This window comes from Heptranchias perlo, chromosome 30, assembly GCF_035084215.1.
Source record: "Heptranchias perlo isolate sHepPer1 chromosome 30, sHepPer1.hap1, whole genome shotgun sequence".
NCBI classification, from domain to species: Eukaryota; Metazoa; Chordata; class Chondrichthyes; order Hexanchiformes; family Hexanchidae; genus Heptranchias; species Heptranchias perlo.
Window position 1 is genome coordinate 14,617,304 of NC_090354.1, and position 18,100 is coordinate 14,635,403.

Genomic DNA, 18,100 nt, shown 5'->3' on the forward strand with positions numbered 1-18,100 from the left:
ATGTGAAATATTCATTCAGGATCTCACCCATCTCTTGTGGTTCCGCACATAGATGACCTTGTTGATCCTTAAGAGGCCCTACTCTCTCCCTAGTTACTCTTTTGCCCTTTATGTATTTGTAGAAGCCACTTGGAGTAGCCACTTGGGCAATTATCAGAATGTTGCCAATTCCCATGGTTTGGGGGGGGAGGGGAAGATCAGGGGAGAGGGGAAGATCGGGTTGGGGGGGGGGGGGGTGAAGAGGGGGACATCGGGGGGGGGGGCGGTGAAGAGGGGGAGATCGGAGAGGGAGACATCGGAGCAGGGTGCAAAGGTAGGTTCGTTTTGTGTTTTAACTTCCTTCTATGGTTTTTGATGTAATTTATTTTGTTTCTTTTTGCCTGATGCAGCCCTTCATGCCTGGTTTCACCAGGCGTGAATCAGAAGCCATGGGAAAGCCGCCCAGGTAAGTTAAAAATCGTTCCAACTACCTAATATGTCACAAGTAAAGTGCCTTAAGTACCTCAATGAGGTATATTTGGCTCTTTAATTATCATCCCGCCAGCTTTAATTGCCAGCGGGACTTCTGGATTCGGGACGCCCGCGCGCACACAGGTGCATCCGTGGGGAACTCAGAAGTCATCGGGTTGGAGCCGGCTTCCGAACCCGAACGGGATTTCCCCGATTTTTGGAGCCCCCCCCACCACCCCCGCCCCAAGACAACCGCAATTTCCCCATATGTCTGGTGTATACAGCAACATATAAGTGTTGGGAATCTGTGTGTCTGGTGTATACAGCAACATGAAAGGGTTGGGATACTGTGTGTCTGGTGTATAGAGTCACATTCAGGGTTGGGAATCTGTTTGCCAGGTGTATGCTATGCAGAGCTATATAGAGTATTGAGAAGTTGTGTGTCCTGTGAATAGCGTACAGAGCCATATTCAACAACCATTTAGATTCATAAAGTGCTTTTAAAGTGTAAAGAAACAACCCAAGATGCTTCATGAATGGATGTGAGGAAAACAAACGTTGAGCCAGGGATGGAGAAATTAAGAGGGTGACTGTAAGTTGGTCAAAAAGGCGAGTTTTTAAAAGATTTGTAAAGGCGGAGAGGCAGAGAGGTTTAGGGAGATAGTTCCAGAGAATGGGACTGAGGTGACAGAAGCTCTGCCACCAAAGGTGGGGCAAAGTGAAGGAGAATGCATAAAAGGGCAGAGTTGAAAGAATGAAATGTTCAGGAAGAGATATACTGCTAGAGGAGATTGCAGAGATAAGGTGGGGCAAGGCCATTGTGGGATTACAGACAAAGAAGATAATTTTAAATTTATCGGGGGGGAGGTGGGGGTATGGGCAACAGAAGGCACTAATAAAGGAGCTGAGGACTTCGGAGAAGGTAGAGGGAGAGCAATTTCGGTGATGATGAAAGCTGAAGACTTCCAAAATCATCAATTAATAAAATCACCTGCTTCTAGCAATCCCTTTAACTGATGCTGGTTCTGGCTGCTTCCTGCCCTGAGTGGGTGCCACGCTGGTAACAACCAAATGGCATCGGGGATCTAACTACGTCATAGGACCCCAATTTGTATGCACTAATGAGACTCCTGCCTGTTTTGGACGGGAGCGCTGGCCGGCTAAATTGAGACCTGCTCGAAAAATGCAGCGGGCAGGCGTCCTCAGGTTGGAGGTTGGCAGTAAATTCACTTCTGATATTTTTGTCTTGCTACCACCGCATTCATGTTGAAAAATGAGGAGGTAGAGAGATGAAAATCAGGGCCATTGAGTCTGGAGGTGATGAAGGCAGTCATAAGGGTTTTAGTGGCTAAGGGCTTGAAGTACAGGTGAACATGGCAATGTTGTGGAGGTAATCTGTTGTGTAAGTAATCTTAGTGATGGATAGGATGTGGGTTTTAAAGTTCAGCTGAGGGTCAAACGGGACATCAAGGTCGAAACTAACTGGTCCAGGCCAGAGAGGGGAATATAGTCAATAGCAAGGCAGTGGTGTTCGTGGCAAGAATTGAAGATAATGTCTTCAGCTTTCCAGATGGTGAGCTGGAGGAAGTTATAACTCATCCAAAACTTGATGACAGACAAGCAGTCTGACAGCACAAAAGTAATCAGGAAGTCGAGAGAGGTGAGGGACAGGTAGAAGTGGGTGTCATCAACATAAATGTGAAAATTGATCCCATACCTGTGGATGAGATTGGCAATGGGCAGCCTGTAGCTACAGAAGAAGCCGCCAAAGATATTGTAGAAAGATTGGGGAGGGATAGTGCACCACGGGCACAGTCACAAAAGATGTTGTTCATAACTTTGGCTGGGGATGTTTCAGTGCTGTAAGAAGAAGGATTTCATCAGGGAGTTTTGAGTGAGCTGGGAGGTGACAACAGATTTGAGAGCCTTAGAAAGGAACGGCAGTTTGGAAATGGGGCTGTGGTTGAAAAAAGCAGATAGGTCGAGAATGAGTTATTTGAGGAGGGCAGATGAGGGGGACGATGCAGAGATTGTAGATAAGAAGGAGGAGTGTGAAATATTGAATGGGATAAACATAGTGAGAGAGGAAGCATTAAGGGGTTTAGCATTTTTGAAAGTAGATAAATCACCAGGCCCAGATGAAATGTATCTCAGGCTGCTAAGAGAAGCAAGGGAGGAAATAGCGGAGGCCATCATTTTCCTGGCTACAGGCATGGTGCTGGAGGATTGGAGGACTGCTAACGTTGTACCGTTGTTTAAAAAGGGAGAAAGAGATAGACTGAGTAATTATAGGCCAGTCAATCTAACCTCGGTGGTGGGCAAATTATTGGAATCAATTCTGAGGGACAGCATAAATCCTCATTTAGAAAGGCACGGGTTAATCAAGGACAGTCAGCATAGATTTGTTAAAGGAAGGTTGTGTCTGACTAATTTGATTGAATTTTTTGAGCAGGTAACAAGGAGGGTCGATGAGGGTAACGCATTTGATGTAGTGTACATGGATTTTAGCAAGGCTTTTGACAAGGTCCCACATGGCAGGCTGGTCAAAAAAGTAAAAGCTCATGGGATCCGAGGGAAAGTGGCTAGTTGCATACAACATTGGCTCAGTGGCAGGAAGCAAAGGGTAATGGTTAACGGGCGTTTTTGCAACTGGAAGGCCATTTCCAGTGGGGTCCCGCAAGGTTCAGTACTAGGTCCCTGTGGTATATATTAATGATTTGGACTTGAATGTGAGGGGGCTTGATCAAGAAGTTTGCAGATGATACAAAAATTGGCCACGTGGTTGATAGTGAGGAGGAAAGCTGTAGACTGCAGGAATATATCAATGGACTAGTCAGGTGGGCAGAAATGTGGCAAATCGAATTCAATCCAGAGAAGTGTGAGGTAATGCAATTGGGGAGGGCAAACAAGGCAAGGGTGTACACAACAAATGGGAGGATACTGAGAGGTGTAGAGGAACAAAGGGACCTTGGAGTGCATGTCCACAGATCCCTGAAGGTAGCAGGGCAGGTAGATGAGATGATTAAAAAGGCAAATTAGCTGAGGCATAGAATATAAGAGCAGGGAGGTTATGCTAGAACTGTATAAAACATTGGTTAGGCCACAGCTTGAGTACTGCATACAGTTCTGGTCACCACATTACAGGGAAGATGTGATTGCACCAGAGAGGGTACAGAGGAGATTTACGAGGATGTTGCCAGGGCTGGAGAATTTTAGCTATGAGAAAAGATTGGAAAGGCTGGGGTTTTCTTTGCAACAAAGGAGGCTGAGGGGGGATTTAATTGAGGTGTATAAAATTATGATGGGACTAGATAGAGTGGATAGGGAGGACCTATTTCCCTTAGCAGAGGGGTCAGTAACCAGGGGGCATTGATTTAAAGTAATTGGCAGAAAGATTAGACGGGAGCTGAGGAGAATCTTTTTCACCCAGAGGGTGGCGGGAGTCTGGAACTCACTGCTTGAAAGGGTGGTAGAGGCAGAAACCTTCAACTCATTTAAAAAGTACTTGGATGTGCACTTGAAGTGTTGTAATCTACAGGGTTACGGACCAAGTGCTGGAAAGTGGGATTAAGCTGGATAGCTCTTTTTCAGCCGGCGCGGACACGATGGGCCGAATCGCCTCCTTCAGTGCCGTAACTTTCTATGATTCTATGATGGCAAGGGGAGAGGGAGCCACTTCCTATGTCTGCGACCTTGGGGGCCAGCCACATTTAGGGATGGGAAATGGTGTGTCCTGTGAATCATGTACAGATCACATTCAGGGCTGATTGACAGTCTGTAGCATAACATCGCTACAGAGCAGGGAGCCCGTTACAGTAAGTATATCTTATATTCTATTTTTTACTGATGTTTAAAAAAAAAATTCTCCCATCATGGCGAGGAAGTGCCTGGTTTTATCAGTGTAATAAGACAAAACTCTTTTAGCATCTAAAATGTGAAATCTGCTTCAGATTTACAAATAGGTGGATTAAAACCAATTTGAGCTACAATTACTTTATGAAATATGGATGTGAATGTAAATTATTGAAAATTCAATAAAGCAAGAAAAAAATGGAATGGTAATGTGTTGTAGATCAAATTTTAAAACCATTATAGGAGCCTAGGGTGAGCTATCAGGTTGCCCGAGTTAAATTTGACTGGTTGACTCCTAGTGCCCGGAGTTCACTAACTCCTCCAGCTGAAATCAGTTTGACTGAAGTTCTGTTTTCCATGTAATAACTTTAGCTTTCAAAAGCAGGATACATGATTTTATGAGTAGCAAATTCAAATCTCATAGGGGAGTAGGCTGAAAGTGAACAGGATTAGATTATTAGACTGCCTTCATAAAACAAGATCCGAGGGGCGTGTTCTCCAAGAAAACATCTTTTGAGAGATATATGAAACTGCAGTTGCTGTAAACATGCATATTAACAGGACAGACTTACAACAGTCACTGCATTTGAAAAGTAATTCAGTGTATGTGAAGTGTTTTGAGACATATCTGAGAGGCACGATAAGGCACTATATAAATACAAGTCTTTCTTTCTCAAATCAAAGTTCAGTAAGTGTTGAAGACACTCAAGTCAAAAGGAACTGCATCTGTATTGGCTGACAACATTCTTTAATGTTGTAAGCTTTATTTGTGGAAAATTCTCGAAAGCCATTAAAGTTTCCACTGCAGAAGGTAACAACCCTTTGGCTACTTCTCTTTCAGGAATCAAAACTGCTCGGTCCAGATTAAATACTTGACTCTTCAGCTGGTGCAACAGATCCCTCTTGTGGGCAAATGAGATTGGTTTGCACTGATTGATGCAAGAAGGCCCGAAAGCCAGGAACTTCTAGTCTAGTAGGGCATTATCTAGATTTCTGTTTCATCTGCCTTCTTTAACTTTTTGAAGAACTCTGGAATTCAGAGAAAATGTATGCAGGAATTGATGCTCCCAAATAAATAACAGATCAACAAAAACTCATGCTAACTCGTTCCTGTTCCGAACAATATTGGGTGATTTTAACTCACCTGGGATAAAGGTAATGCACTTGGTTAAAGTGGGGAAAGTTTTTTAGAATGCATCCAAGACTGCTTCCTAGATCAGAAAGAGGCATTGCTTGATTTAGTTCAGGAAAATAAAGTGGGCCAAATAGCTGATGTAAGAGTAGAAGAACAATTGGAAAATAGCAACTACATTATAGTTAGGTTCAATGTAGAAACAGAAAAGGATGATGAAGATTTAATGATAACAATGTTAGACTGAAAAAGGCAAAGTCAGTTAGATAAGAAGGGATGTACATATGGGATGGTGAAAGTGAGAATGTATGTGCATTAGAAGAGGATGTGGAACAATTGTTAGAGGTAAGTGCAGAAAAGGAATTGTAACAAAACAATTCGCCGAATTCAAGGTGGATAAGTCACTGGGCTCTTATAGCATTGCACCCTGTGCTGTTGAAGGAAGTCAGAGAGGTGACAGCAAAGGGCCTGGCCATAATTTTTCAATCCTCAAATATGCAAATTTTTCCTGGGGAATGGAGGGTAATGAATGTAATACCTCTGCTCAAGAAGGGATAGAAGGATAAGCCAAGTAACTATAGACCTGTTAGTCTAAAATCAGTTATGGGCAAACTCTTAGAACCATAATTCAAGATAATTTTGGGGAAATTTAGAAATGCGTTAATCAAGGTCAGGCAACATGAAATTGTTAAAGGCAAGTCATGTTTTACAATTTCAACGGACCTTTTTTGAAGAAGTGACCTAATACAGAGATAAAGAGAATGTAGTATATAATATGTATGGATTTAAAGAAGGCATTTGATAAGATGTCTCACTGGAGGCTTGTTATAAAAATTCAAGTCATATAGTTTAAGTAGCATGGATAGAAAGTTATCTGATGAACAGGAAACAAAGAGTTAGGGTTAATAGATGTTGCTTGGATTGGAAGTGGCATTTCCCATGTGTTAGTATTGGGTTCAGTTTTGCCTTTGATATATATAGATGATTGGACTTGAGAATAAGGAACATGTTATCAAAATTTACTGATGACACAAAGTGGGGGTTTCACAAACAGCAAGGAAGACTGTATAAAACTTCAGGAGCTCATAGACAAGTTAGTGGAATGGGCATAGGTGGTAGATCCAATATAATGTGGATAAGTCTGAGGTAGTACATTTCGTGAGGAAGAAAAGGAATGGGAGTATATATTCAGTGAACAGATGCTGAAGGGTGTGGAGGAATAAAGAGGCCTAGGGATTCAAACATATAATTTCCTGGAAGTGTGTGTGCAGGTAGATAAAGTCACAAAAAAAGTGACTAACATTTTGGGTTATATAAATAGGAGCATAGAGTACAAGAGTAAAGAGGTAATAATATATATAAGCCAAAGGATAGGCCATAGGTAGAGTACTGTGTGTAGTTTTGGCCCCCCCGCTATAGAAAGGACATTAAAGCCATAGAGAGCGTACAGCGTAGATTCACCATGATAATGTGAGGGATGGGAACTATAGTTATGAGGAGAGACTTGAGATACTGGGACTATTTCCACTGGAGCAGACAAGACTAAGAGGTGTATTAATTGTGGTTTGTAAAGTTAAGAAGGGTTTAGATAGGGTGAGTAGGGAAAGGCTATTTTAACTAGTTATGGAGTCAGCGACAATGAGTCATCAATTTAAAATTGTCAGTAAGAGTAAGCAAAGAAGTTGAGAAATGTCTTTACTTGGAGTTGTTAGACCATGGAATGCTTTAGCACAGGGAGTAGTTGAGGCAGAGACCACTGCATCTTTTAAAAAAAAGAGCAGATGAACACTTAAAGCAGAGGAAGATACAGGGACAGGGGGAGAGAGCACAGAGCAATGGGATTAGTTTTGGGTTGCTCTAAAAAAAGAACCAGCACAGACACAATGGGATGAATGGCTTGCTGTGCTGATTTTGTGCCTGTGGACCCTACAGCATGAAAGAGAAGCATCGGTATTAGCTTTTGGACTCATGGATTGGCATAGGCATTGTGTCACCGCATATGGCATCATACCATTCAAGTCCATTAAAGATTGTGGGCTCATTCAAAAACTTTACTGTGTAAGAAATGTATTCCAGCAAAAGATATTTTTAACTATTTGTGGACTAGTCCTATTTTTCTTACTTTTAAGTATTGCATTTTCATTTCTTGCTATGTCTTGCTGTTTCTGCATCTTATCTTACTTGTAACTAAATTAGACTAGTGGCTTAGCCTGAATGCATTGTTCTGACAGTGCAACATTTACTGCACAATGCCATAGCTAAGGAGTAATATTTAGTTCCATGTCACGGACAAAGACACAAATTTCAGTTCATAGGAGACTTGGACTGTTGTAAGCACAGTTAATAATGTAAGGCAAAAGCCTGAACCATGACAGAGGACTACATCCACTATAATTGGCAACCTGTCCTTACTACTGCAGTATGTGGAGAGCACTTAATGAGGAAGAAAATATTCTTAAAAGTGTTTACTGCAGTGCCTTTCGCTCAGTGTAACTGTAATGCCAAATAAGTGACATTGCATCACCTAAGAGGATAAAAAGCTATGCAATGAGGTAAGAAATTGTTAAATAAAAACTGCTTTCATAAATGTTAGAGACTTTTTACCTTATGACCAGATGTTTTCAAACATGGAGGCTGTAGGCCAGCTGTCTCCACCTGTAATAAGAAAATAAAAATATATATTAACCTTACATGCTGATCTCATACCTCATAGAGCTTCTATTACCACCTAAGTGAGAATAGAGCATTCAACAGAATGCAATCAGACTACTCAGGCTACAACAAATTTGTGTTACTTGGCTTGTTGACGTAGAACTCAATAATATACCCATGAGAGGATAATGCTGAAAATAAGTGTGTTTGTGAGAATGAGATTATCAATGAACAGCTGCATATCTATTCCAATGGTTAGTTTCTGAGTTTCTGGCCCCATCTCATTACTATTTTATGAGAATTTATAGTGCATTGTTGAAACTTTCCTGAAAAACAGATTTTCTGTGATAGTGAAAGGCTACATTTTATTGCAAGCACATGTTAAATTTTCCTACCCGTTGCTCAATAATTTTGACTGATTTTTTTAGATGCATAGGTTTAAAATGAAGAACTGGACTGCATCTGTCCAGTTTATTTTATAAGAATTTGTTTCACTTCATTGAGGAATTAGTCAGAAATGCTGTGAAATCAGGGGAAAAAACAGATTGCAAAAACAATGGTAAATTCAGAAGAAATCAGGGAAAATCAATTTTAATTTTGAATATCACTAAACCTCAAGAAAATATGCAAGTGACTAACAAGGCACTGTTAAGTTAAATTACAACTCACAATTATTTACACAGTTCACAGACACACTTTTATGGACTTCTTTAGCAGTTCCATAAGTCCTTTTTTTAAAGGTACTTGTGCCTCCAACAACAACAACAACTTGCATTTATATAGCGCCTTTAACCTAGTAAAACGTCCCAAGACGCTTCACAGGAGCGTTATCAAACAAAATTTGACACCAAGTCACAGAAGGCGGCATTAGGACAGGTGACCAAAAGTTTCAGGAGGAGTCTTAAAGGAGGAGAGAGAGATAGAGAGGCGGAGAGGTTTAGGGAGGGGATTCCAGAGCTTAGGGCCTAAGCAGCAGAAGGCATGGCCGCCAATGGTGGAGTGATTAAAATTCAGGCGTTCCCGGACCGGGAGCCAATGTAGGTCAGCGAGCACAGGGGTGATGGGAGAACAGGACTTGGTGCGAGATCCCCTGTTATTCCATACCCCTCATGCGCTGATCAACTTTCTCACTGGTCACGTTTCAGCTGATGGTGACCTCAAGGATGTATGTTGCATCTGTTTTTAGCTGCTTTACTCAGCATAAGCAGCAAGGGGGAAACTTATTAAACAGGCTTTAAGCAATGTGACCAGCACTATCAACAAGTGAATTTACCCAAGCTGACTTCACCTCCAGAATTTGGCGCTGGAAGTCAGTCCTGGGATGCACCTGCAATGTGTTAAGGACGTCATTGCACGCGTTGCTTGCATACATCATGACTTCACCAGTGCAATGGGTACGAATCTCAGGACCCACAAAGGGCAGGAGAATTCAGACTTTTGAAAGGTAAAAATCCGGAAAAATAATTTTTTTTTAACAGTACACTGAAAAATAGGGAGATTTATTGGTGGAAATCAGCTAAAGAATGATTTTAAAGGCATCTCGGTATTAGCTTATGTTTCTGCTCCAGATCCCCATCTAGTGGCCTATGCTGGAAGTGTCATATGTAGATGTCAGGTGAGAATATGATCTGGCTCGACTATGATGACCCTCCTTGGTCGGATAGCCTGTTAACCATTTGAGTGAGATACTGGAAAGTTGCTTGCTAATGTGGAACTATAGCCCAGCATAAGTCGCTGCCTTCTGGAAAAGAGTAAGGGGAAAAAAAGCTGAGGTGGGAAAACTATGTATGAATTTTTACAGGGCCGATTACATGAGAAATAATTCAAAATTTATTCTACATGTAATACTTACATAATTAATAATGACTGGAACATGTAAATACTGAAGTCCTTGCTATGACACTCAATTTAATATTAGTAATGCTGTATTTTTTTTCCAATCTTATCCCATATGTTTTATTGCACAATAAAAGTAATTCAGTCTGAGTTAAAAGCAGTCGTGTGTGTCAGTATTTCATAAATATGTTGATTTATTAAACCTCCCCATACATAAATTGTTGCCACTAAATACTGAAATTAAATTACTTGACTAAAGTAACATCCAAAAAGAATTTTTTAAAAAAACTATCCGGAATTGAAAAGCTCAGTACCCTTCCACTCTTTCAACCTGAATTAAATAAATTCTGAATTGAAAGAATCATCAGTCATTTTCAGCGATCACAGCATAAAAGCAGTAATAGTTGAGATGATTGATATTTATGCACTGACACTTTACTGTGTTAATTAACATAGAGTGAGGTCCAAAGAGCCAGGGAGGTGTTTAAATAGAAAAGGATAAAAACATTTATGCTTCCCAGAGTGTATTGCTGTTTTAGGCAAAGACAAATGTCACCAATCTGACTCTATATGGACAATAGCAAAATCTGTGATTTGATGACACAATGGTTAACAAACATATTCTAAAGTAGTAGGGTTCTTCAATAGGTACATCTAGTGAATCAGTCACAACTACCAACCAACAGGTAGGAAAAATTACAACCTGCTAACAGGGAGGTACGTTGGAGAACCATCGCACTGTATCTATGCCAACAGGGCTCCCATGTTACAGAGTCCCTGATCATAGTTGTGCTACTATGGGAAAGCACTCAGCAAATGTCCTTGCCAGTGTCCCTCATTTGCTTTTCAGCTGGCAGCTCAGAGTGGCATTGACTGAGGCCTGGAAGCACAGCACCCACTGTATTCTTGGTTGCAGGACATAGCAAGACTTGTAAAAGGAGAATTTGCACCCTCCGAAAATGAATGAAATAAAATGTCTGCGAGAATGAACAGTCAGCTTTCAGCTGGAGGTGTAATCAGTTGTTTTATCTGATACCAGCCACCAGCTGGACAAAAGGAGAAAGTACAGGGATTTTTGAAATGCTACCAAAAGATTATTTTAACACAATACTTGGTAAATCGGGCAGAAAGTGGAGTTGAGGTTGAAGATGATGGTCTGATCTGATTGATTGGGGGAGGAGTCTCGACAGGCCGTACGGCCTACTCCTGCTCCTATTTCTTATGTTCTTAAATGTACCACACACACAAAAAAGAAGTCAAGTCCTGCTGTATAACTGGTGTGCTGGGCTAAATAGTGGACTTATTAAGACATGCTTGATTACAAGTGAAATGTTTTACAAGTACATCATAAATCCACATTTTGGCAAATGCACGTAGTAGTCTGATAGTCAATTTTCAAACCTGCTTCAAATATTCATCTTTCCTTATGAATGTATTTTTTTTTAAGAATGTTTATATTTTTATTTATTTATATTACAATTTGGAATCCATTTCTTAAAAAAATGATTGAAGGCTAAACTCCCTCAATTATGTCCTCAGTTTCTCTCTGGCCTTGTAGGTCACAAAGTAATGGCGTCTGGCTTGTTCCCAGGCCTCTGCAATTGCTGATGGCTTGTGTCAGCCATCAGCAATTGCATGAGAGAAGTTCAGAGTGGGCTCTCCCTCAGATTTTCCTTCTTGAATGTTTAAATGTAATTCACATTCAGTAGAAGGCTATCAGTTATACAGCTATCTGCCCGTGGCTGCTTCTGCCCCTTATTGCCTGCGATATTTACTAAACCAGGCACTAAAATGCTCGGCTCCCAGCAACGGTTTTTACTGCAATAACAGTGGATTCTTTTTTTTTTCCAGAGTTAAGAGGGCCAGAATGCAGAGAAGCAAATTGCTTATGCTAACACACGTCCAAAATTCAAGTGTATAAACAGAACTTAAAAGAAGCACCGTGTGCTCTTGTTTGGTGCATTAATTACACACAGGGTGTAAAATGAACCACTGGAATCTGGCTGTGTGGGATTAACCCTGAAATTTAAAAGAAGAGCTTTGTTCCATAACTCATTCATATTTTCCACACATAATCGATACCTAAATAAAAGACAACTATAGGAATGGTTTAAGAATTGGAAACTGGCCATCAAATACAGGTGCTAAACTCTGTCACTAAGCTGGTGAAATCATCAGCATATTCATCTAAAAGCATGTCTACAATTTTGTCGTGTCTAGAGGTGACAAAGGCATGTTTCAGGGTTTCAGTGGTGAAGGGCCTAATGTTATGGAAGTGGAAGTAAGCAGTCTTTGTGATGGAGAGGATATGTGGTCTCAGTGGTAAAGGAACAGAGTTTGCGGTGGGGAAGGTCTTACTTATCCTACTTTGTCGGACAAGCAGTCGGACAGTACACAGAGACAGTCGAGAGATCAAGAACAGCGGTGGAGAGATAGAGCTGGGGGTCAACAGCTTACATGTGGATACTGTCCCTGTGCTTCCAGACGATGTTGCCAAGGGACATCATGTAGAGGAGGTAGAAAACAGGGCTAAGGACCGATCCTTGGGAAACGCCAGAGGTGAATGGTGCAGGGGAGTGAAGAGAAGACACTGCTGGAGATGCGCTGGCTACGGAGAGTTATTGTAAACAATTTTACAACACCAAGTTATAATGGAACCAGGCGAAGGTAATCCTGCAAAGCTGGATGGTGGAGGTGAGGCATTGAGGGATATTTATGAAGCTATCTAGGATTAGTTAAACAAATATCTGCCAATTGCTTCTAATTCAAGTCTTTCACCTAAATTATAGTTAATAATTTCAGTGAACTTTTAGTGTGAAACAAAAGATATTTGTATAATTTCATTCAAGCCTGCTCTCACCTGAATCTGAGCAAAAACATCCTTATTTAGAGGCTAAAATCAGCTATAGGCCAATCACAAACACAGTTTGGGTCATTTCAAAGCAGCTTTGGTGTTGCAACAAACTGGAGCTGTTTTTATAGGTTGGATTCTAGGATAATGGCATCTGTGAGCCTGCTCTCAGTCTTTACACTACTAAATCTAGCTCCATTATCCTGGCAACAGGACTGAGCTGGATTTAGTAGTGTAAACACTGAGAGACTGCTCACAGACCCCTGGCTCCAGCTCAAGGCAAGTGCGAATATAAAAGTAGCTTAGGCTAGTGGACTTTGGCCATAATATAATGTGAAGCAAACTTAGGCAAGAGGGTCAAAACGAGTTCCATTAGATAGTCTCACATCTCAAGAATGGGGCAAACTGCTGCACTAAGTTTGTAGTAAAGAAACATCTCATTTAATATTTTACTGATAAACTGCTATTACATAAATAGAGACCTTTAACTCGGTTTTTACCAATTTTCACTGATAAATGTCCAATTTCATTTTTGGGTTGTGAATCAGTGAAAACTGATTCCCTCTTGAATTTGAGAAAGAAACCCCAACATTTCCCACTGTTTTCTTACCAAAAATCGGGTCTGGAGATGCACGCATTACATCTATGATGTCAGCACCACATTGGGTGCTATACTCACTGCTAAGGTCACTGATGTGACACCTGCATCTCTGGACCCGAGAGAGGAACAGAAACATAGCCTGTGAAATTTGGATTTTTTTTTAAGAGGACCTGGATCATCTTTAGATACTGCTGTGAGGTATATATTATTTATGCTAGAGGAAATGTCAGTCTTACATTCCTAGTTAGCTGTGGAGTAAGGACTGCAGTGCACTGACACAGCTACTGCACTGATAGTCCCCTAAAGACTGAGGCAATCAATCAAAGGTTGACTCAGGTCACACATTAAGGCATTGTTTACTAAAAGCAAAATTGCAACTGTTCCCCTGCGTATCATCATCATCGGCTGACAATCGTCGGAACTCCTATGACTGTCCTCCATATCTCTTTATTTATCATGCATGATGATATTTCTTCTTAAGTCGGTGACATGAGCCCTGGTGTTGTGTTTCGGATTGCTCTTTCATTGTTATGTACTTGCAGATCGTTAGCTAATTCAAGGATTAGCTCATCCGCCTTTTGATGGCATTTCCTCTACTGAGGGTCTCACTCCCCTCCTCCAGTTGCTCATCTGCCCAAAGCCTAAAGTTGGTACTTTCTGGAGTGGCCAGGTTACTTCACCGCTGGCCGGCACTCATTATTGATCAGTTATAGGTACCACTGTCTACTGTCAGTACAGAAGCAGGTCCAGTCCATCACCGGCATCTCCACATACTGTCAGTACGGTAGCAGGTTTTAACTCCCAGGCATAACTCCAACAATTTTTATTATCTCACCATCATAGAGGCAGGTAAGTGACAACAATAAACATAGGTTCTTCATTTTTACTTTTAATTTAAAAAGAACAAACTCGGGGTTAAAGAGAGTCTGATGGTGAGCTCCTTTAACATGGTGTGCATGAACTGCGTAAATAATTATGAATTATCATATAGCTTGACTGTACCTTTTTAAAAATTCTTTTGCTTGTTTTCTTAATTTTTAACCATATTCAAAACAAAAACTGTTTTAAAAACTAATTTTCTCTGAATTTATCTGGGTTTTGGGGGTCCATTTCCCCCCCACCCCACTTTTTTTTACACAAAAAATTTAACCCAGAAAATCGTCCCAAAAAAACTGGGTTGTTAAAGTGGCAATACAAACTGACTTTAAAAGGTCCTTACGTACGAAGTCCCATCAAAATTCTTTGCATACCTGAGATGTTGTCAGGGCCTCCAGCCTACTGAGTCGCTGTAACACATTCTGCATGTCCTCCTGTAGGTGAAGAAGAACCATCGCAATCTTGTCATTGAGATTGATTGTACTCTTTTCACTGTGTTCTCTGTCCCCTGTACTGCTGCCAGGGCTGTTTCTTGGACTCTGTGAGCTTCCACCTTCGACCTGCTGCAGGCCTGCTGTAACAAAAAACACCTTTCAACACAGTTTGTACGGCAGCCGTCAAAACAAAATACGAATGAAACGCAGGACTAGAGGACGCAAGTATAAAGCTAACAAGTCTCAAATGAGATCAGAGAATTTCCATCTCTCTTCACTACCCAACAGTAGTGGATCTGTGGATCAAAGTCCTAGCAAAAAGGTCCAAAAAGCTAAACTCCTTCAAAAAAAGGAGCCACACAAGTATCTGGTGAGCAATGCGATTAAGGGTTCTGGATACAGATGATCAGATACTGCCTGGTCCCAACAATAGCTCCTGTGTTACTGCTGCCATCATGGAAATGTCATCAGTGGAAAGTTGTTGCCAGGGTTATATAACAGAGCTGTAAATGTAGATAAATATAGTGGAGCTTTCCTTACTATCTTTGGCAGTCAAAGGGAAATTTTGCAGATTTCCTTTGGGTCAGTAAACATGTGGGTAGAAACATAAAACTGATTGCAAATGATTGGCAGAAGGAGCAGATTTGGGGCAACCAAAAAACTCTCTCATGTTCTGCGCTTTCTTATATTCTTATAACTGTAGCAAGGTGGCTGCGGCAGTGTAGTGGTTATGATATTGAACTAACAATCCAGTGGTCATGAGTTCAAATTCCACCATGGCAAACTATGAAAGTGAATGCAATAGATTTGGTAATTTGTGGGCTGGCACCATAAAGCCGTCATGAAAACTCAACTGGTTCACTAATGTCCTTTAAGGAAGGGAACCTGCCACCCCTACTCGGTCTGGCTTATATAAGGCTTCAGTTCCATATTATGTGGTTGCTTGTTGACACCCTCTGAAGTAGCCCAACAGTCTATTCAGTTGCACAGGGTTGGGCAATACTGAACTGAAAGTACACATCCTGAATTTTTAAAAAATAGCGCATCCACAGTGAGGTCTGAGTTTGTTAGGTCAACTTGTACTCTCAATCTCTCACTTACAACTCCCTCTGTAATTCGATGCCTCTGCAATTCCATATTCTCATCTCCTTCAGTTGAGCTCTTCACTGTTGCCCTTTGATACATGGACTAGCAGCTCATCCACACACTCCTGTTTATGATTTTGCTATGAACACCAAACAGGAAATCCCCCATTAACTGGTGCTTCTGCTCCCATCCCTAGAAGAGTACTATTCTGCAAAGAATTAAATCTCAACTCTTTTTTTAAACTTAGTACAGTTTTAAAGAAATTAAAACTTCTTTATCATAATTTTGAACATAGGTTCCTTGTGCCCACAAAAATATAAAATCAATCTTCCTAGCGTTGCTCTCACCAGCTGGTCTCTGCTTCTGACAGATCAGCTGGAGTGACAGACAAAGCATTGCATTGGCTGTCTCATCGGTAGCCTGTAAAACAGAGTCGGGTTACAGGTGCGGAGAATCACAGACCCCGATTTTCAAAGGAAATTGTGGGTGCGTTGGGGGCTGCGAAAATCGGGGAAATCCCGAGCGGGTGAGGAAGTCGGCCCCAACTTCCGGGTATCCCACAGATGTGCCTGTGTGCGTGCGCGCTTCCCGAATGCAATTAAAGCCGGCGGGATGATAGTTAAAGAACCAAATGTACCTCATTGAGGTTCTTAAGGTACTTTATTTCTGACAGAGTAGATAGTTAAAACGATTTTAAACTCACTTGGGCGGCTTTCCCATGGCTTCCAATTCATGCCTGGTGAAGCCAGGTGTACCGGATCAGGCAAAAATAAACAAAATAAATTAAATAAAAAACCATTGCACAAAGTTAAAAAACAAAATAAACCTACCTTTCCACTCTGCTCCGATGTCCGATGTCTCCCTCTCTCCCCCCGATGTCTCGCTCTCCAATGTCCCTCTAAGCCTCCGATGTCTCTCTCTCCGATCTTCCCCTCCCCCCCGCCCCCCCCCCCCGATCTTCAGCACCCTCCACTCTCTGTTACAGCGCCGGATGACGTCTCTCTCTCTCTCTCTCTCTCTCTTTCTTTCTCTCCCTCCCCCCTGCCTCGGCATTGCAGCTCCTGTCGGCAGCCAGCTTGTCAATCAGGCTGGCTGCCAGGCGCTAAACCTGGAAACTACTTTAATCACCATCAGTTACATCGCAATCGCGTCAGAAAAGGTAAGTTTTTTTTGTTCGGGTTTGCCACGCGTATCTTCACCCCCCCCCCCATTGCCAACCCGCCACCATTTCACAATTAAGCCCACAGACTCCAAAGTGGAACAAGTACGAGGAGTGTCCAACTAGTTTCTTTTAAGGACTGATCCAAACTACTAAAATAGCATTCTAACTTGGAGAAGCCTTAACAATGGTCGGTATGGAAAACAGAAACAGCCTTTTGGGGGAACGAGTTCCAAAGTTCCACTACCCTTTATGTGAAAATGTGTTTGCTGATTTTACTACTAAATGTTCTAGCTCTAATTTTAAGATTATGCCCTCTTGTTCTGAATTCTCCACCAGAGGAAATAGTTTCTCTGTATCTACCCTATAGAATCCCTTAATCATTTAAAATACTTTGATTAAATCACCTCTCAACTGTCTAAACTCAAGAGAATACAACCCAAATTGATGCAACCTGTCCTCATAATTTAACCCTTTAAGCCTTGGTATCATTCTGGTGAATCTACGCTGCACCCCCTCCAAGGTCAATATATCCTTCCTGAGGTGCAGTGTGCAAAACTGAACGCAGTACTCCCAATTGGGTCTGACCAAGGCTCTTGAACTGCAACTGAAGCCTGACTTCCTCCCCTTTGTATTCTAGCCCCCTTGAGATAAAGGCCAACATTCCATTAGCCTTTTTGATTACTTTTTGCACCTGTGTGCTAGATTTTACTGATTTATGTACATGGACATCAAAATCCCTTTGCTCCTCCACAGCTCCTGGTCTCACACCATTAAGAAAATATTCCGATTTGTAAATCAGATAAAGGAAGCTTTATCTATTAGCTCACTCATGCTATACTTGACTTAGGAGAGTTTGACATCAACACTGTATGAAAAACTTCTATTTCTCACCATTAATATCCTCAACTTAAGGAGTGAAACTTTCAGGCCTTGGTTTAAAAAAAAGTGCATTTTAAAAATTAATTTTCTCACTACAATTTTTTCTTCTCCTCTTCTGAAGGCACTGATTCATGACGGGCAACAGTTCCTTGGGCACCAGGTGCCCTCTGGTACCTCATCCAAGTAGCCATTCTTCATTTGTAAGCATAGACAATAAAGGCTAGAAGTTCCTGCCAAGGTGCAATGGTGGCAGATCCTTGGCAGGGTGTAACTTCGGGCCACCAGTCTG

At 41.5% G+C, this 18,100-nt stretch overlaps 1 protein-coding gene across 6 annotated transcripts in view; it reads right to left on the reverse strand.

Moving 5' to 3' along the window:
- LOC137299941 (acyl-CoA-binding domain-containing protein 4-like) overlaps nt 1-18,100 on the reverse strand; it is a 71,641-nt gene that overhangs the window by 14,175 nt on the left and 39,366 nt on the right. For 4 of the 6 annotated variants that reach the window (XM_067968952.1, XM_067968951.1, XM_067968957.1 and 1 more), the window contains 2 exons: nt 14,625-14,824; nt 8,039-8,089 (listed from right to left, as the gene is read on the reverse strand). In XM_067968952.1, the coding sequence (XP_067825053.1) occupies nt 8,039-8,089; nt 14,625-14,824 (251 nt within the window). The remainder of the gene's footprint in view (nt 1-8,038; nt 8,090-14,624; nt 14,825-18,100) is intronic. The other 2 variants (XM_067968956.1, XM_067968953.1) reach the window with 1 other exon arrangement.